General features: G+C 50.4%; 2 protein-coding genes across 2 annotated transcripts in view; both read right to left on the bottom strand.

Moving 5' to 3' along the window:
- sorbs2a (sorbin and SH3 domain containing 2a) overlaps positions 1 to 20082 on the bottom strand; it is a 52543-nt gene that overhangs the window by 4279 nt on the left and 28182 nt on the right. Inside the window, exons 8-23 of the mRNA XM_084686879.1 lie at positions 19512 to 19626; positions 18553 to 18728; positions 17052 to 17118; positions 15998 to 16048; positions 15638 to 15854; positions 15150 to 15264; positions 12562 to 12645; positions 10814 to 10870; positions 9612 to 9661; positions 8551 to 8762; positions 5918 to 7768; positions 5146 to 5228; positions 4831 to 4928; positions 4267 to 4381; positions 4007 to 4135; positions 3640 to 3819 (exon numbers count right to left, since the gene is read on the bottom strand). Of these exons, the coding sequence (XP_084543005.1) occupies positions 3640 to 3819; positions 4007 to 4135; positions 4267 to 4381; positions 4831 to 4928; positions 5146 to 5228; positions 5918 to 7768; positions 8551 to 8762; positions 9612 to 9661; positions 10814 to 10870; positions 12562 to 12645; positions 15150 to 15264; positions 15638 to 15854; positions 15998 to 16048; positions 17052 to 17118; positions 18553 to 18728; positions 19512 to 19626 (3600 nt within the window). The remainder of the gene's footprint in view (positions 1 to 3639; positions 3820 to 4006; positions 4136 to 4266; positions 4382 to 4830; positions 4929 to 5145; positions 5229 to 5917; positions 7769 to 8550; positions 8763 to 9611; positions 9662 to 10813; positions 10871 to 12561; positions 12646 to 15149; positions 15265 to 15637; positions 15855 to 15997; positions 16049 to 17051; positions 17119 to 18552; positions 18729 to 19511; positions 19627 to 20082) is intronic.
- On the bottom strand, positions 374 to 2807 carry LOC146236444 (uncharacterized). Its single transcript, XM_084686944.1, has 5 exons — positions 2781 to 2807; positions 1582 to 2550; positions 1122 to 1278; positions 806 to 842; positions 374 to 380 (listed from the first exon to the last, which is right to left on the bottom strand). Exons 1-5 carry the CDS (start codon positions 2805 to 2807, stop codon positions 374 to 376), a joined length of 1197 nt encoding a protein of 398 aa, XP_084543070.1.

Raw genomic sequence — 20082 nt, 5'->3', positions numbered from 1 at the left:
ATCGTAGAGGACATAAAAAACCTTAGAGGACAGACACAAAGGTCCATGCAGCCAGTCTATCCAAGCATAAAGAGAAACATACCCACACACAGTCTTGCCTTTGGTTCGAGATGCTACGTTAGACACACGAGTACGATTCTGACAACAGCCAACTAATTAGCTTATAATATGTCACAGCATGACAGTTATTGTTTCTGATGACACAGAATCCCATTCATGCCTAAAATGCGTGCATAAGCACCTTCCAACAGTCAAGGGACAAAACATGACACACTATGGAGTGGATTTACTGCAGGGTTAAAATCACGCTGTCAATCATCATCATCTTCACTCTCAATACGACTACGCTCCATTTACCTTGATCTTAGGAGACCTAGGCTCTGGAAGGGGTACAGGGGGAGTGGGGGAGGAGGCCAGGAGAAGTGGAGAGGTAGGTGGAAAGGAGGAGAGAGGAGGAGACGAAAGAGGGGGTGGAAGAGTCTCTTGTGTGACAGGGGAGGAAAGATGAGGGGAGGATGGCGGAGGGGCTGATACTAGGGGAGGAAAGGTAGGGAGGGGTGAGGAGGTGGAGGAAGGAGGAGAAGAAGAGGTGGGGAGAGGTGAAGAGGAGAGAGGAGGAGGACATGAGGTAGAAGTGGTGAGGGGTGAGGAGGAGAGAGGAGATAAGTGAGAGAATGGAAGGGGTGAGGAGGGGGGAGGAGGAGAGGATGGGTGAGAGGTGGGGAGGGGGGAAGAGGAGGGGAGATGAGGAGAGTGTGGGTAAGAGGTAGGGAGGGGGGAAGAGGAGGGGGGAGGAGGAGAGGGCCGGTGAGAGGTGGGGAGGGGGGAAGAAGAGGGGGGAGGGGGAGGAGAGGATGAGCGAGAGTGAGAGGTGGGGAAGGCTGAGGAGGAGAGAGGAAGAGGAGATGAGTGAGAGAATGGAAGAGGGGAGGAAGGGGGAGGAGAAGAGGATGGGTGAGAGGTGGGAAGGGGGGAAGAAGAGGGGGGAGGAGGAAAAGAGGATGGGTGAGAGGTAGGGAGGGGGGAAGAGGACGGGGGAGGAGGAGAGGGCAGGTGAGAGGTGGGGAGGGGTGAGTACGGGGGAGGAGAGGGGATGTGTAGTGTCTCAAACATCTGTGATGAGCCCAAGGTACTGGAGGAGGAGGGAGGAGGTGAGACAGGAGGAGAGGTAAGGGGTGGGGATGAGACAGGTGAGGTTGATGGGGGGAAAGTGAGGGGGATGAGCTGTGTTGGGGTGCACGTAGTGCCATGACACTGGGAATTGGAACGAGCAGCAACCTGGAAATAAACATGGTGAATTATGTCAGCCTTGACGACCATCAGAACCTGCCTAACTGGCATGACAGTAGCTCAAACATCAAGTCAATACGTTGGTCCAAACCAAACAAAACACAAAAGTTATGTGATTTGAGATACATTCAATTAGTAGGAGCAATGTCCTCTTTGACACACAATGATGTGCCAATGTAAACCCTGAATAATCCCATGGAAAGACAGTCTACTCACACACTGGGTTAGGGAGGGGTCTATATTGAGGCTATTATATTTGCACAGAAAAAAATGTCACACCACACACTCTACCTCTGTGAGCCCTTCACTATGGTCTGATGTTACAGCAGCAATTTCAACAGCGATCTGTTTGTTTTCTCCTTCCTCCATCCTTCCTTTCTCTTCGTTGGCATCCTCCTCTTCCTCAATAAACAGCTCAGAAAATCCCACCGCTTTCACTGTCTGTAGCCTATAGGATTCTGTCTGTTCCCTACTCTGCATTTTTGATTGGCTGTCCCACGACAGGGGCTCCATTGTCAGCGGTCTATGAAACTCCGCCTCCAACGTAACGTTGCCTTGTGATTCATTAGCCAGTGTGATTGGAGAATGAATCTCTGCCTCTAATTGGACGTGGCTCTGTGATTCATTGCTTAACATGGTGGGGACAGGTTTCTCTTGAGGCAATTGGATAACTCCCCCATCTTCGTTACTTAATGGGCTGTCCAGGATCATGGACAAGAGCTGGTCATAAGGATCCACTACTGGTTGTTTATGAGATGGGGGTTGTTTATTAATCTCTACTGGCTGTGTAATGGACCTGTACCATTCAGGGACTTCTGTAGGGGAGGCCACTGGCTCAGGCTCTGTGCAGAAGAAACCCCCTCCATCTGTCAAGTAGAATGGTTGAGTCTGCTCATTGTTCCCTAGTCCCATACCACTTTCATAACTGAGGTAACTGACGGGCATAGGAGAAACCACTGAATAAGGCGGGTCAGGGGGCGGGGGCGGGGAGAAAGAGAGGCCTGTGGGGCAGGGGTTCAAATCAAACAGTCCCTGTTTGATGACAGGGGTCCAGTTTCGAGACTGGGTACGCAGTGGAGGGGTGAGGCCTCTTTTGGGTGGGGCGGGTGGAGTCACTCTGGACCCCTGGGTGTCCAGATAAGGGAGGTAGCTGGTGGGGAAGGGGGGAGGGGTGGGTGGGGTGGGGGTACTTGTGAGGGAGGGCTGGGTGGAGAGGGAAGATGGGACCATGGTGAGGGAGAGCCACTCGCTGGTAACAGCCTGTAGGGAGAGGCCCCTCGGGGGGAGAAGGGGAGAAGAGCAGAGGGAGGGTTGGGCCTGGATGTGGTGGTGGTGGATAGGAGGGGGTGGATGAGTGCTGTGGAAAGGCTCCAGAGACAGAGAGAAAGAGAGAGAGAGTGAAAGACAAGAGGGGAGGGGGGAAAGACAAGTCTTACACACCTGGAGAGAAGAGTAGTGAGAGGTGAAATCAAGCACCACACATCCAGTACCTTATGACTAGCATTCTGGGAGAACATTGCACCCTAACACTCCTCACTCCTAGGAGTTTGAGCCCTGAACAGTCAGTCCAATGTGGTAAAACCAAACCCATAAATGATCCCCTCTACTAAAATACCAACACCCCTTACAGTCTCAACCTTTCAAAAGCAATTAACACTGAGCTTGTGCCTCCTGTCAGGTCAATTCCAACACAGCTTCTAATCTGCAGTGCCTGTTTAGACCCCTGCACCAGCACAGTGTGTCTCAGACAGCAGGCTGCAGTCCACCCAGGCGACAGAATGCCATCACTGTCCACTCCCTCCACTAGGTCTGTAATCAGTGTAGATCAGCACCAGCTTCTTGTTTTCAGCCTTGTGTGTGCTTGTCAATCTCACACAGCATGAGCGCAGGTGTCTGGGTATCAGATTAGATCCAGACACTATCTATTAGCCGAGCTATGCTGAGCTAATCTCCATTTGGACCGCGGACACCGTCTCTCTGTAAACCGCACTACCCAGATGGCTTTGCAAATGTTGGAGGCTTTTAAAGAGGTAAGATAAGCTGAGGAAGTTGAGATTGATGACGCTGAAGACTCATATGAGTTTCAGGAAACCTAGAAGTGACAAAGTACGAGACGAGCAGAAATGGCACTCGCCAAATACAACAACAGAGTAGAAGGACCTAGAACATTGAACAGCATAGCCAACGTGGCTTGCCAGAAAAAATACAAATAAAACTCATTTCCAGTTATGTCTTATCAGAAAAAGCATTGTTAAAAAACACTGGTAGAATTCCAGTAAAAAGATAGATACATAGATATAGAGATATTTTATCTGTGCAAGAGAACCTTTTTTGCTGCCCTGCCCCTACCTTGGTGGGTGTGGAGCCCTGTGCTCTGTTGCCTGGGGAACTGTGGGCGGAGCTCTTGGCAGGGGAGCGTTTGAGGATGTCTACATAGGAGACTGGGAAGATGCCTTGCTTGTTAGTGTCTGGGATCTTCCCCTCGTACCAGTTCTGGTCCACCTGCCTCAGCAGAATCACCTTCTCCCCCTGGGGAGGACACACACACACATTACATGTGGACACACACACACACCCTATTCATGTGTGTCAACACTCCACACACATATGGGCAAAGAGTACAGACACAAACACACACACACACACACACACACACATACACACGACTCAAGCTGACTAGACGTCACACCCACACCCACACTTCTTTCCTGTTTACCTTTCGGAGAGACAGCTCCACATTAGTGTCAGCGTTGAAGTTGTAGCGTGCCACCGCCTCTCCTATCTCTCTGACGTGTGCTGGAGGAGGAGGCCTGACCGGCTGCTGCTTCTCTGTGGACGGCATCTTCTGGAAGGGTGTGTGTGTGTGTGTGTGTGTGTGAGAGAGAGTGAGATCAAGAGAACATCCTCAAGATGAAATGTGGGTCCAATTACTCAAGGACAAACAGGAAGCCCTTCCCACACGCGGGTGTCACCCACCTCGACGTAGGAGATAGGGAATATCCCTACTCGTCCGCGATGCTCTCCCTCGTACCAGTTACTGTCGATCTGACGGATGATTTTCACTGCATCGCCCTTTTTAAAGTTCAGTTCCCTAAAATATGTGAGAGTGTGTGTGTGTTTGCAAAGGTTTGAGTAAAAATGTTGTCAAAGTTTCCAAAGACCTAATAAGGTTGAGTTTCATTCAGTAAAATAACAAAAAAGTGACATTCTTATTTGATACCATAACATTGTCCAATGCAAAACTTCTGATAACTGTAGACCATGCGTTAACCTTCATTAAAATTGAGCATCAAGCCATGCAGATGTTAGCGATTGAGATTAAATGTAAGAATACAAAACCATGACTATGGACAACTTTTTCCAAAACAGAAAAAAAGCCTGTGTAGTATGCCCAGTCTGTTTCAAGCAGCTACCATGACAGGCATGCCTCCATCATACAGGAGAGCTTATGAAGTGACACAGATAGTTCTGAAGATGTGATTAATCCTTCATGCATTCACACACACAGGGATGTTTCATTTAGCTGTTAGTGTTACTCACTTAGCTGTTTGGGCCTTAAAATCATAAATGGCTCTGGCCGGCTGCTTCTGATGGAGGAGAGACAAGAGAATGAGTTGTGTCATCTGCTTATGGGAGACCTATTGGAGATGAATGAGAAAGAAACAAAAAGAGGGGGAGGGAGGCGGCATGCATCATCAGAAAGCGAGCGGTCCAAATACACGGCCTAAGACAACAGGGTTAGGAAGTGGAGGACAGAAACACTGAATAATCACAAGCCTTAAGTTTTATTGTGAGTTTTTCACGGCTTAATTTCAGTATGAACAGGAAGTGCGTGTGTTTCCGTGAGAAGTGTACCTCTCTGTCAGGAGTGGATCTTCTGTTCTGAGGGGTGTGGCGACCCCCATCCATGGTTGAGTACCCCCTGGAGGCATCCTGGTCTGTGATTGGGTCAGACAAAGGGGTAAGAAGTCACCAGAGGGCTACCATGGCGATGGCACATTCATGTACAGTAATAAACCAGCAGGCGATGATGTCATTCAAGGAAGTAACAAAGTAAATGAGAGACAGGCAGGAAGTGACAAAACAAAATCGTTCAGGAAATGATGTCATTCAGGAAATGAACAACTGGAAGGAGATGGCAAAAAAGAATGTTATAAGGATATTATATTTCTTTTTTGGGGGGATTTCTTTTTTGACATGCATGCATATGGAAATACAGAAACCAGGCACATAATGAGAACGAGGTCACATAGACAGAGTCCAAATAGTATGAAGGATATACAGCACCTACAACACTGACAAAACAAGGACAAAATTGGGGATGAAAACGGAGTAAACTAAGAACTAAGTAAAGTCGCAAAATTTGGAAAATAAATTAAAAAAGAAAGTAAATAAACATTTGACCAAAATGGAACCAAGCTGTTTTCACAATTCGCTTCCGTCAAAGGAAAAAGAGAGTTTCATGCAGTTGCCAGGTAGTGTTGTTTGGTTCTATAAACAGGAGTCACAGCACAGTTCACAAGTGCACACTGATGGATCAATGAGGACGGGGGGAGGTGGTACTGGAGAGGCCAGGGATGCAGTGGAGGGTTGTAGCTGGTGGGGGGGGGGGGTGTGTGTGTTCCACCTGCGTAGCAGTGAGCATGCCCATTGCCCTGCTCTTCAGCATTGTCATTGTTATTGGAGGCGTCGGCATGGCGGTCGTAACAGGCACTGAGCGGGGACTGCAGCCTCGGCGTGGAGGCATCGGGTTTATAGGAGCCATAGCCCCCTGTGGGGCTTCCGTCCTGGTAGGACGACATGGAGGAGGGCCCCCCCTGCCGGCTCCTCCCCCGCAGCGAGGAGCTTCTCTCAGGCACGTCTGGCAGCAGCTCGGCCAGGAGCCGTCGCAGGATGCTGTCGTCCGCTAGCCTGGTGCTACCGTGGCCCCTCTCCCTCTGGATGTGCTCGTAGATGTCCCTCAGGGCAGCGTCCAGTGCTTCGTAGATGGCCTCTTTGGTCTTGGGCCGGCCGCCCCCGCGGCCCCCAGCGCCGCTCCGCCCGGAGGTGGGGGGGGAGCCTTTTTTCCTGCGGAAAGGCACGGGGCTGACCAGGAAGGCCAGTTTGGACATGCTCTGCTGGCCCTGGGCCCCCGAGCTCTGCGGGTGCCGGCCGCCGCTGCCACTCCCCCCTCCTGCGCCGCCACGGCCAGGCTGAGGGGGTCTGGCCCGTTCCTGGCGAGCGCGCTCCCTCTCGTGGCGCAGCATGGTGGTGAAGCGGGTGTAAGACGCCGGGCAGCGGCCCTTACAGGAGCTGATGAGATGCCGGTGCTGGTAGCCCTGGGTCTGGCCCAGGCTGGGGCTGGGGTGGTGGTGGTGGCTGGGGTGGGGGTGTCGGAGGTGGTGGTGGTGGAGCGTGGACGAGCCATACAGGCTCTCGGAGGAGGTGAGGGAGCAGTGGTCGAAGTCGCTCTCGCTGCAGAAGGACGAGCCCTCCACCTGGATGAAGTCGCTGAGGTCGGAGGCCGCCGCGTCCTGCTCGCTGTCCGAGTACTCGGGGTGGTTGTTGCCGCGGGGGCCGGAGGACGGGAGGGCGTGGCGGAGGTGTGGGGTGGGGAAGCCTCGTCCAGGGTGCGGCTCGGAGCGCGGCTGGCCTTCCGGCGGGCTCCGTGCTCGCTGGTGGCGGGGCCGGTCCGCGGCGTGTGGGTGGGAGGCGCCGTTGTTGTTGTCCTCCTCCAGGAGAGACTCGATGGAGAAGCGGCGTTTGGGGCACCCAGGCGTGCCCACCCCGCCTCCCCCGCTGCTGCTGGCCCGGGACGAGGAGCCGCCCGGCGTGGTCGCGCCCGAGGGCGCCTCGCTGTCGCCCAGGTTGGGCATGGATTTGGACTTCTGGATGAGGGTCTCGTACTCGGAGATGCGGGTGGGCACCACGTCGCGCGGCACTTCCACGCCCCAGGACGGCGTCCAGGGCGAAAAGCGGTGGCGGTGGAGGTGCGGCTGGCGCTCCAGGTCCAGGATGCGGGCGCGGACCGAACGGATGACCTCCGAGGGGATCAGCTGGGCGCGGTCGATGTGATGCATCTTGCGGTAGAGCTGGAGGAAGCCCGGGGCGTCGTGCGCCCGCCGGCGATGAGGGCGGGGCAAAGAGGAGGCGGAGCCCGTTTGCCCGGACGCGGGGTCTCCGTCGCACACCAGCGACCCGGCGCTCTCGGAGCGGAGGGCGCTGGGCCCGTCGGCGCCCGCCGGCCCGTCACTGAGCAGGTCGTCGCAGCTGCGAGACTTCATCTTTCCTGGCGTGGCGGGCGGCTCCTCCACGCTGCTCCACGTGTCGGGGTCTTGGCGCTGTGTCTGCCAGCCGATCAAGCAGGCGGCGTGCTTGAAAGAGGGGTCGCCCCCCCTGAGGGCGTGGCCCCGGTCGGAGTGCACGGGGGACAGAGAGGGGCGCAGGTACGGCCCTGGGGAGCTCAGACTGGGTGAGAACGTGTCACATGCATCCCCACCTTTACAGTGGACGTCCGAAAGAAGAGCAGCGTGGTGAGAGAAAGAGAGAGAGAGAGGGAGAGAGAGAGGGAGAAAGAGATATTAACCAGTACAGATGGAAAGAATGAGAGGGCCGTGAAGGAGACACAGGCCAGGATTGAGAAGCTTACCATCCCAGAAAGACAAGGGTGAAGAAAGGGAACAGAGCGAGAGAGAGAGAAAGAGAGAAAATAGACAAGAGATGTGCATTTTAAAATCTTAACGCCCTTCAGGCCTCTGCCAACTGCAGATTAACTTGGAACAGATGATGAGAAAGCACCTTTGACTGTATTTTATAAACATAACAAACAACAACACATGCACACACAGTAACAGGGACTCTTACATAACAGTTAGTTAGAACAATCATATTAGCTCTATTGACTTGGCTCCTTCCGACTGTCAACAAACGCCTAGGGGAGTGGACACACCGCTCCTTGACCTGGAAGAGATTCTCAGCATAGCGTGAGAGGCTAGCTGTATTATTGTGTTTGTGAATGGGACCGCTGCTGGGCAAAACCTCTGTCAGTGTGCAGTATGTGTGCGCGTGCGCGTTTATTTGTATTTTTCAGAAAAAAAAGAACAAAAAGGATGAATATTTGTGTGTGGGATGTCAAGAGTGAGTAAGAGTGTGCAGACAGGACAGTCCTGTCTTTCTCTCAGATATACCGGGGGAGGAGAAGCAGAATCTGTGGGTCTTTTGTGTGTGTATGTAAAAATAGGTGCATTGTATCCATGTGTGCATGCGTACGTGTGTGTGTACCTTTGGCTCTGGAGGGGGAGGAGGGGGAGGAGCGGATGACAGGTTTTCTCAGGGTGCTGCTGGCTCTGTAGGGGTCCAGGGGTTTCAGGGAGGCCGGGCCCTGGCTCTGGTCCACCCTCGGCGGGGCGTTGGGCTGGTCCGCCCCCGGCGGGGCGTTAGGCTGGCTCACTGATGGCTCCGACTTCCTCCTCTTCCTGTAGTCGCTGGCAGCGCTGGAACACACAGCGGCAGGTCATGTGACTATGTCATTTCCCCATGAATGAATAAAGTACCTATACAAAGTATGTATGTTTCTACAGTATGTATCTATCCCAAAGGTTCAAATACATTTATTGTATTCACGTTCATTAGATGTCGGTTAATAAGAATGAACTTGGCCCGTGAGCATTTAAAACTACAGTGATAACAACGACGAAGCAAAAGCAGAGGAAAGCTGTCAAATGTAATCAACCGATGAATTAGGCATTAGTCATTTGCCATAAGTATTACTTATTCATGACATCAGTGTCATCAATTCACTAGAAACACTATGGAGGAAGGTCTTTGTGATGCAAATAATGTCCTATACTTGCCACTCTCCCACACTTACAACATGAAAACAAATACACACAATGTCACCTCCATGAATGACATTGATTATTCAGAACATCCCACAGCTTGCTTTTCCATTCACTTAGAGCTGATGGGATGGAGGGATTGAGCAAGCATGGCATGGAGAATGAGAGGGAGGTTTGGAGGAGGGGAGAGAAAAGAGGTGAAAGAATCAATTTGATAATTTATACGGGGAAGAGGGTTATAGGAAGGGGGGGGGGGGTAACACTGGTAACCAGGAGCACACAGAGTGGCACACACACACACACACACACACACACACACACACACTCGTGGGATGAAGGGAGATTGTGATTGCCATTGAACCACAGGCCTACAATAGGGGGCTTAGAGAACAGGAGGGGACAGAGAGATGACTGAGCGATGGAGGGAGAGAGAGAGAGAGAGAAAGGGCAGGAGAGAGAGAGAGAGAATGAGGGTTAGGCAGGGGATGTAAAGGCAGGGCTTACCTGGCTGGCCTGTCGGGGCCCCTGTCGGCTGGGGTGATGTGCAGGGAGGTCTGAAAGAGGGCGGAGAAGAAAAAAGTAGAAGAGGAGGATGAGAGAGCGCCGTCGTTTGAACAAAGACCGGAGGAGGCACAGCAACGCTGCACAAAGCCCAGCTTCAGAGCCGCCGCGCAACACTCTAAACCTTCCCCCGGCTCCCGTTGAGACTGAGGCGGGTTCCACATGGCTCGTCCGGCCCTGGGAGGAGGAAGGGGGAGGGGGTTGTGGGGGGTAGCGGTGGGCACTATGGCGATGAACTCTGACCTCTGCTCTGTAAGAGGCTCCCCAGGAGAGGAAAAGGACAAAAGTGGAGGACTGAGGAGAGGAGAGGGGAGCGCTTATCAGGAGCAGATAATCCTCTGACAAAACCCGGTGTGGACTCCACGGAACAGATCCCAGTGTGTAACAAAGGAGACAAGTTCATATGTGTGGTTACAGACAAGGGCTGAACCTCTATAGGCTTTCACTGATTCCTCCTCTCCTCTCTTCTCGCCTCCTCCTTTCTGGCCATTGGTGGAGGAGGTTCAAGGGGATGTACCTAGGATGACATCCTCCAATGGGTGTACTTAGTTAGGGGAGGAGAGAAGAGGCAATAAATCTCACACGTTTGAGGTTCAACCCTGCTCTGGCTGTACTGATGCTTTTAGCTACACTATTATGTTTGTTTTGAGTGTCCTAACCTGATATAAGGGACTGATAGTGACCTTCCCCGGTTATATTCCGGAAGATGATCTGTGGTTTTGTTTTTTTGATGAAACAGTAGTGAAACTGGAATCATGATATCAACACAATATGTGTCCAATAATATATGGACTACAAATGAACTGTGATAGGAATGGCCTATGTATCTGAGACAAACCCAACATACAGTAACACACACAGCAGTCTTATTCCACAAAATTTCAAACATAACTGACAAATGGAAAATGGAGTTTAACATTTATAAAATATACAAATATGGGGTTGAAATGAAATAGGAGGTCTTACAAAAATGACCTGAAGAACACCTGCCAGAATTTTCAGCATGACACAGTTTAAAAAACTAAACTGGGCATTCAGGAAATACAATCTCACAAATAGTACTAGCAAACTGAGATTAGTTCAATATTTCCTATAACAGTCTAGGCTAAACAATACTAGCTCAATACTGACAAATGTGTGTTTACCTCAGTGAATCGGCGAGCTGAGCTGTCTGGATTATAATCCAGTCTTTTTTTAGGAGGCTTCAGCCCCAAGCAGCAGCAGTGAGCAGCAAGAGGAGAGGAGGAGGAGGAGGAGGAGAGGAGGAGGAGAGGAGGAGGAGGAGAGGAGGAGGAGGAGAAGAGGAGGGTGAAGATGTGGTGGAGGAGAGGCGGTAGTGTTGACGTCATGGGGAGAAGTGTAAACAAACATTTGGAGAGAATGACATCAGTTAGAAAAACAGAGGAACTGGAAATGGACGAGATTCAGAAACACACACACTCACACACACACAATGTATATTGTTTTTTGTAGAGCTATATTCAGTTTCCGTTAAATGCATTATTGCTAACTACTGAAATAAAATCTACGTACACACGGCAACACACAGGCACACGCACGGTGACTAACACACATACACACACATGCAGATTGGGAAGGCAAGCAAGCCAGAGACTAAACACTACGGTGGCATGTGAGATTCTGTGGAGGACTGGAGGTTTTAGTTGATTGTGTACTGCAGTGCATTAATGCCATTTTAGTTGTGCTTCAATGTGATTGGAATGTTTTCTGATAACATCAGCTAACATCCATTCTGCGCTAAAACAACCTTTTCAGTCTTGCTATGTGATTTGAAATTGTGAAGGCAAATACCAAATACCTGAGGACTTATTCAGTGGGGTGTAACATAGAGAACATTACAAATAGAAATGCAACCTCTAGATTAGACAAGACTCTTTACACTGTCCCACAGAGTTCAATGTCAGTCGAAATCCCATTTCTATCTGAATGTTTGGAATAAGCCTTTTTAAAAACCTTATTTGCACAGACATGGAAGCAGACCAGCTCTGGGGTTAAACACTGACCTCTGATCAGCTTCCTCCTCCACCTCTCACACCTAGCATCATCCCAATTCGGACCACTCGCTGATCAGAAATCAGAGCAACTTTCCCAAGCCCCACGGAAACGAAATTGCTACCTCTGTCCAGCAGAGGGTGACAGTGTTTCAGGAATCTCTACCCAACAAGACAACTGGTCAACCCGGAAGTGAGAAAGGCAGACAAACAGGCAGACTAGCAGAACAGAAACCACACTGCTACCACAGAGGGAAAAGGGCCAGGAGGACTGTGCAGAGGGGTCACATGGTCCAGACAGACAGAGTTGAGTCATCTCATCTGTCTGTGAGCCATCGGCTTGATTTGACCACAATGTAAGGATTGATCAGGGTGTCCTACACAGCCCTACTGGTACCTTTTTCTACAGCAGGCCACAAGAACACACTGCAAAAGAATTGGCCTTGCCAAACAGGAAGAGCATGACCCTCCATGCCAGGAAGGTGATGGTAGGGGAGAATATTCATGTTGAGGAATGCTTTTTAAATGTTTGCATTTTAATGCTTTTTTTGGGGCAATGTTTAAATGTCTGTGTGTTCACCTCTAGCATCGCCCCCGCTAGCCGCTAACAGCCAGAAGCTAACGTGAGACCACACCACCTGGCATTGAGGAGACACAACACAACCAGTTGTGGAGGAACCTGACCATGACAGACATCAAGGCCACAGCCCCCCACCAAGGCATGCCCCCCACAAGCAGCTAGCCCCCCCCCCCCCCCCCCCCCCAGACAGCACGGTGGGTAGGGGTGGAGGAGACGCGTGTGTGCCCTAGTCAGGGTGCTGCAGGTGGAGGGGGGGCGGGGCGGGGGGAAGGGAGGGTGCATTGTCTGAGCCCCCACTTACCGGACGACCAAACTCCAGCTCAGAAAAGAACTTATACCAAGGCTCGTTTTCTAGATCTATATCATCTGGGTTTAACACATATATCTGGAGGAGGAGAGGGAGAGAGAAGGGGATAGACATGTAAGAGGGAGGGAGAAAGAGAGATGAGGAGAGGAGAGGAGGAAGAAATAAAGCACAGAGAGGAGAAAGAGAGAGTGAAGAGAGAGAGAGATATAGAGAGAGGTTAGGCTAAGGGGCAGTACCAGGGTTTGATAGACCAACAGTGGTCCACAAAAAAACTTTTTAAACAAATCTAGTGTATCAATGATTTTGACTAACAATAATGTTTTCTTTGTTTGTGACATAAAATATATAAATATCAAATGTTTAAAAAACACTGATGTTGGAAGTAAACTTAGAAAGAGCACTGAGGACTCTCAAATGAGTACATCTGTAGTTACATATTGTGTCCAGAGGGGGGCATACTATACACTCATACTGCATAATTATAATTTCAAAATATTCTGCATGCCGGTTTAGAACCCAGGAGAGTAAATCGATGTGAACCCAGTGAAGACAACTATCATTCCCTCCTGTACTATCAGTAGATTGAGCTCTAGAACATCCCACTACACACACCTAAAGCTGGTTTGTGCACTCAAGTCTTTCCTAACAAAACTAACTTTGGGGAACTGGGCAGTGATTCATGGCAATGCCTGACCATAAAGTTACACTTCCCATCCTCTTCCTTATTGGGAAATGTAGTTTTAAAATCAGCCGGCATCCTGTGGCGTTCATCGCTGGGATTGTGCATCTGACTTGCAAAGCAGCCACATTTGCTTCAGGAGGGGTGAGTCATATTCTCAGTGGACGACAGCTCAACACAACTGGAGGAGCTAGCGGGTTTCAATACTGCTTTTCATAACATACACACACTTACACACACACACACACACACACACACACACACACACAACACACACACTTACACACACAGAATGACTCATATCTCATCCTTGAGCAGCCGTGGTAGGCTGAGAGCACTAGAGGGACAGGGTCAGTCTGAAGAGAATAACTAAGAAAGAATGACGGCACCAAGAAGAAGAGGAGAGCGAGACATCCTGCATCCTGTACACTATAATAACATGCGTCATGTGTCTAAGGCTGTCAAGCCAGAGAAAGCAAGAGAGACAGATAGATGTAGAAAAGATATAAAGAGGTATTGAGGCAGAGAGAGAGAGAGAGAGAGAGAGAGAGAGAGAGAGAGAAAGAGGGAGTGAACGAGTGAACTAGCCATGAAGGACAGATTTCTAGAGGAAGACAGGTGTTTAGGGATGAAGTAGCTTGTCTCCCATCTGCCCAAGTAGGTTAGACTGCAGGCTGGCTTCATTACTATTCCCCAGGCCTGACTCCATCTAGCTGGACCTGAGATGGATCACTGCATTACAGGATCCCGTCCATGAGTATCACACTTCCTACACCCAACGGTTAAGCTCACTCCCTTCCTCCCCTTTTCTCTCACTCCTCTTTCACTGCTCTCTCCCTTTTTTTTATCTGCAGTATCTCTCTCTCTCTCTCTCTCTCTCTCTCTTTCTCTCTCTCTCTCTCTCTCTCTCTCTCTCTCTCTCTCTCTCTCTCTCTCTCTCTCTCTCTCTCTCTCTCTCTCTATGTCTCTCTCTCTCTCTCTTATCCTTCCTTCCTTCGTCCCTCCATCCATCCATCCATCCATCCAGGGGACACACTCCCTCTCTCTCCCTCTCTCTCTCTCTCTCTCTCTCTCTCTCTCTCTCTCTCTCTCTCTCTCTCTCTCTCTCTCTCTATGTCTCTCTCTCTCTCTTATCCTTCCTTCCTTCGTCCCTCCATCCATCCATCCATCCATCCTCCACACAGTTCTTCATCTCAGTCCAGTGGCAGGAGAACCATAAATGAACTAACTGTTGTAGAACAGATAGTGAGAACTATAAGAGCTGCATTCTGTACTGTACATAGAATGAGCATGCTCATTAAGCTGCCGTAACTGCCTGTAGAAAGCTAACAAATAGGAATGGATGAACAGATACATACACAGATACATACACACTGCTAGTCTAATGTCAGGATTTTTGTCAAATTCAAATGTATACAGAACTGCTTTCACTTAATCTGCCATTACAACTGTCTGTTAGACTTAATAACAACAATTACAGTAGCTCTCTAAAAATACTCAATGATTGCTTCAAGGATTCATCAATCCCCCCCCCACACACACACACACCACCAGAGTGATATGAATAAAGTACAGTTATATAATTGCTTTCTCATTCAACCTTACAGTGCCAAAAATAACTGGCAACTGAAGCAGACGGAAGATAGAAGGGTTCAGTTGAGGCCTTCAGACACTGACCTAAGGCCAGTCCTTAACCTCCCCACAGTAGTTATTCAGACAGACAGATCTTAGAAAAGTACTAAAGATTGACTTCCACCTGCTGGGAGCACCAGGAACAGGCTGGTAGCCAAGGTGATTATGGGTAATGGCGTTTTTTAATGGCTTGGACGTGAAAGTGGGATTGAAAGTGTGACAGCGAGGAGGGGATGTGGGTGGGGTTGTTCCTCTCCTCAGGGAGACTCACCGGCCTCTCTTGCTCCAGGATGGAGGACTTCCCCGGCTCATACTCGAAGATGCTCTTGGGCTCGGCTCGGTACTTCCTGGTGTCCACTTTCCTGTCGGGAGGACCCCACTGGTTCCTGGGAAGGAGAGGGGGGCGGAGCTTAAGTGTGTGTTTGTGTGTCTGTCTGTCTCTGTGTGTGGGGAAGGCAGGTTCACACAAATATACCAGGGTTATGTACAGTTCTGAGGGCTTGCCTGTGGAAGGTAACTCAATCGTCAGCGTGGTTGTGACTGGAATGATGATGCTGTACTTGGATAATACAGTCCAGAGACACACACACTCTCATGGACAGCCAGACACACATACACACCAAATCTCCACCCCCCACTGACCAGATCCCATTCAATATACGTTATCTTCTATTTTGGGGGGAGAGAAAGACGTTTCTCTGTTCAGTAAGACGAAAGGACAGGTCTTTTTTTCGAGAAGGGTGACTGGGCTGGTCTTACGTGTCGGGCGACTCGCGTTCCCGGTCGCTGTCTCGGGTCCTCAGCTGCAGGAGGGAGGGCATGGGCGGGGGCGGCGGGGGCACGGGGGAGGGCGACGGCTCCCGGTGAGACCCCAGGGGCCCCCCGTTGTCTGAGGGGCTCTTGGCTAGGGGCCGGTACGTGTGGGTCCTGGGGGGAGGGTGGGCCATGGTGGGGTCTCTGGGCACGCCATAGGAGTCTAGGAGACGGAGGGAGAGGAGGAGGCGCAAAAAGGGAAGAAGAGAGAGAAAGAGTCAATGCGAGAGAGAGAAACCATTTGAAAAAGCGCTAAGTGAACCCGAGGGGAGCACTGCTGTGTGTTGACAGTAGCGCCAGGCTCACCGTTGTTAATGACGGCATACGTGGCATTGTACGTGTCTGCATAGTCATCATCTGTAGAAACAAAGATGAAGGTTGAGTAGGCAGCACACGTACACACACACACACACACACACACTGCTGAGAGCTGCCTTTTCTCAGCCTTTCCTTTGAGTTGATGTCGTCTAGCGCAGCAGAAATATTCTGCCCGTCTCAGGGAAACTTTCAGACAGCAGCACGTCACTTCTCTGACAACTAAGGGGGCTCGTCGATATTTATGGAGTATGCCAACCTATTCAAATTAAAAGAGCATGTGTGTGTGTGTGTGTGTGAGAGAGAGAGACAGAGAGAGAGGGGGATGTATTTGTGCATGGATATGTTCTTGTGTCTGTGTGAGTCAGAGAGAGAGTAAGGTTGTCTGTGCATATCTACGTGTGTGTGTGTGGGCAGTGGAGTTCAAACAAGCCTTATATTGACTATGTGATTTAGAGAAGACCACACTGAGGGCGTAGGGCTCCTGGCACATCTGTGTGTCCATTAGTGCTTTCTCCCACTCCTTCTGCTCTCCCTCTCCCTCTCTCCTGTCCCTCTCTCCTCTCTCCTATCTCTTCTCCCTCTCCCTCTTTCCTCTCCCTCTCTTCTCTCCCTCTCTCTTTGCTCCTCTCTCCTCGCTCCTCTCTCCTCTCCATCTCTCCTGTCCCTCTCTCCTCTCTCCTATCTCTTCTCCCTCTCCCTCTTTCCTCTCCCTCTCTTCTCTCCCTCTCTCTTTGCTCCTCTCTCCTCGCTCCTCTCTCCTCTCCATCTCTCCTGTCTCCTCTCCACTGTTCCTCTTCCACTCTCCTGTTCCTTTTCCTCTCTCCCTTTCTCACTCTCTATCTCTCAGCACAGAAAGGCAAGTTAATGAGTTCTGGCTCTGTGGACCTACTGTTCGGATTTAATGAGGACTGGCACAAATACAGTTACACCCCTACACAAACACACACACACACACACACAATGCATGACCAGACTCATAGAATAGGACTAACAGACGTAAAGACCCAGATGATGGGACGTGTCTCCAGCCCCCCACCCTCACCTGCTTTGTGCACCATGTGGATCTGCTTGAACATGGTCTTGTACCAGTCCTTCGGCCTATCCACAGTCTGTAGGGAGAGAAAGAGATCAACCCCAATCATTAGACACACAAACTAAACACGTCAAATCATTAGTACATGACCAAGAAGGGAAGTTATTGTGCAATGTAAAAATATATGAGAGATACACAATTCCGTCTCCCATCTCCCATCCTACTGAGGATGTGAGGGGCTGGGGACCTGCAGTGTGGGACTACCAGACAACCAGAGAGGGCTTCATCTGCAGCTCTCCAGGTACAACACTGTGAGCAGTGACTACACTCTGAACCCAGAGGATTAACAGTCTGTGTGTGTGTGTGTGTGTGTGTGTCAGCCGAGGGCGGGGGTGTGTGTATGTGTGACTAGGCACAACTCAGACGGCACTGCTTAGACCCCATAAGGGCCAATCACTCAGTAAAAAGCCATGGTTACCAACCAGAGGACCCTGAAAAATTTCCTCAGTGTGTCCACAACACTGAGCATCTGTTTTTTTCTCTGCTCCTTCCCCCTTTCGCTCTCTTTCTTTCCCCCCTCTCTCCGTCCTCCGTCCTGCTTTCTCTCTTTCTCTCTCACAACTTCCCTCCCTATCTCTCACTCCCCTCCCTCCCTCCCTCCCTCCCTCCCTCCCTCCCTCCCTCCCTCCCTCCCTCCCTCCCTCCCTCCCTCCCTCCCTCCCTCCCTCCCTCCCTCCCTCCCTCCCTCCCTCCCTCCCTCCCTCCCTCCCTCCCTCCCTCCCTGTTTTAAAGACTTTTCCCTCTTTTCTCTGGCTCAGCCTGTATCCCTGCTCTTCACAGCCTCACTACAAGCCAAGGACAAGAGAGTGAAGGGCCCTTCAGGATGAGACACACTCAGACTACTGCAGCTGTGGGTGCTGCAATACACACAAGCAAACACACAGCACATCTGACGCAAAGTGCTGAGGGCACACACGCACACACACACACACACTTCCAACCCAACACATTTACGTAACAAGTGTACTGTAGCCAGATGCCCCTGAGGGTAACACACTAACACTCTAGGATGGAAAAAGAGTTGCAGAGAGCCGACCAGTACACAGAGGACTTTGACTAGGACCCTAATCACAACAAGCACACCAGGAAAGGAGCAAGAGATGGAGACAGAGGAAGAGAAAAGATGCTTTGAATTCAGGGTCTAAAGCTGCTGACAGCTCAAAAGCATTCCTCGCTCTCTGGTCCGTTCACATATCAGAGGGCAGGAGCAAGGCTGGGCCCGGCCACAAAGGCCCTCAGCATTCCACCCCCCTGCTCCCCCCCCAGCCCCGGGCAGCACAACAACAACACAGATACCTGGAGCATGAGTCAGCTGAACACAATGGCCGGCACTGCCAGGAAATGACATGAAGACTGGGCCAACGTGTGTGTTTGCGTCTGTGTGCAACTGTGTGAGTCTGTGTGTATATATATATATATATGTGTGTGTGTGTGTGTGTGCGTTCCTCACCGTGCGGATGGCAATGGGGATGCCAGTGTCATCCACGGGGCCGATGCCCTGGTAGTGCGGGGCCTTGATGACCGACACCCTCTTCTCCTCCTCGGTGAAACGGGCGATGGGCAGCGTGCTGCTCACACTGCTGTGGCCTGACACCACCGACTCCCTCATCACTGACTCACTGCCCTCTTTAGGAGTGTGTGTGTGTGGGGGTGTGTGTGGGGGTCATGGGTTAAGAAGGGGAAAGGGGAAATAGCTTGAAAATACAAACGTACACACGCTTTGGTCTCAACTAGCTGTCTGGACCACTGTTTCTTTCTCAGACAGACATACACTCACGCTCACACAGAGAAAAATGCTTATCCCCTTCTATGAATGACAGCGTAAGCCAAGTGCAACCCTAAGCACTGCTGTCTACTCTACCACAACTCATATTACATTATGTTCCATGATGCATCTGGCTACCTCCATCTCTTCAACTAGACAGGTACATTAAAGCCCCATTATGTATTGGAGGGAGAAAAAGCACATGGTGGATCAATAAAATAAGAAATTAAATATGGCCGGGGTAAATCATTTCACTGGCCAGCTGCCTGGCGGGCTGAGAGAATTCATTAATCCGGAACATGAATGAATAAGCAGAAATGAGGGATCGGTTGTGAGTGTGAGAGAGATTTACACATGTTCTTTAGATGTTAAGTGCTTTGAGCACTTGGTAAAATGGGTTGAGGAAATGTAGTCTATTAACGAGTGTGACTTGCCAGGGCGTTTTTTGCCCCCAGGGCACATTACTCCTGAAACAACGCTGGGCAGCATTTTGTGATCTGGGTTGTCCAACCACTTCATCACTGAGCACACTGTCTAAGTATTTAGCATTGTAATGTCATCATCTCAGCCCGAGTTGTGTGTGTATGTGTGTTGTTTGTGTGTGTGTTAGGTACTGTATATTTGTGTGTGTGGGTTGCTCTCACCTGAGCTGTGGTGGATGTGCACCCCAGGGCTGAGGGAGGTAGGGGGAGGGGGGTAACCCGGGGGGGAGAGCGGTCTCTGCGGGGGGGCGGAGCTTCCATTCATGGCTGCTTGACCCTAAAAGAGGTGGGGCGACACAGAGACCATCAGAGTTGCCTCAAAGGGTGAGGGTATCAGACCCAACAATGAGGCATCCCTTGAGTGAGTGTTAACCAATGACTGCTTGCTGCCTTTTGTAAAGGTTACAAAAGTTCACGAAAAAAAAACATCAGGTGGTCACAAGAAGCAGGTGCAATGTGGGCTGAAATGGTTCTAGAATCTCCTAAGAGAAGTGCCATGTCATGATTTGTCGAGTCATGCTGTTTCAGAGGAAACAGTGAGACTGCAAAATGAGCCCGTTAGTGAGGGAGATACATATCGGTGAGTCACATACAAACACAGACAGGAGGTTAACACACAGGAAGTCAACAAACAAGACTGTATTTTTCACAAATGTCATTATTAATTACGTGTCATGTTAGGTGACTATTGTTCTACATACTAACAAAGAGTTACTCTTAAAAATGTGCTTAT

Source organism: Hypomesus nipponensis, chromosome 22 (assembly GCF_054491055.1).
Source record: "Hypomesus nipponensis isolate SF chromosome 22, ASM5449105v1, whole genome shotgun sequence".
Taxonomy (NCBI): Eukaryota; Metazoa; Chordata; class Actinopteri; order Osmeriformes; family Osmeridae; genus Hypomesus; species Hypomesus nipponensis.
Note: the sequence above shows the minus strand (reverse complement) of the source record. Positions and strands in the feature narration are given on the sequence as shown.

What these genes read in the sequence shown, in the direction of transcription:
- LOC146236444 (XM_084686944.1), bottom strand. Translation starts at nt 2,807, where the DNA reads ATGTTCTCCCAGAATGCTAGTCATAAG. An exon ending in CCCAGAATGCTAGTCATAAG is followed by an intron (nt 2,551 to 2,780) that starts GTACTGGATGTG and finishes CTCTCCCTACAG; the next exon opens with GCTGTTACCAGCGAGTGGCT. An exon ending in CTCCTCCAGTACCTTGGGCT is followed by an intron (nt 843 to 1,121) that starts CATCACAGATGT and finishes CCTCTCCTCCCC; the next exon opens with CTCCCCCCTCTTCTTCCCCC.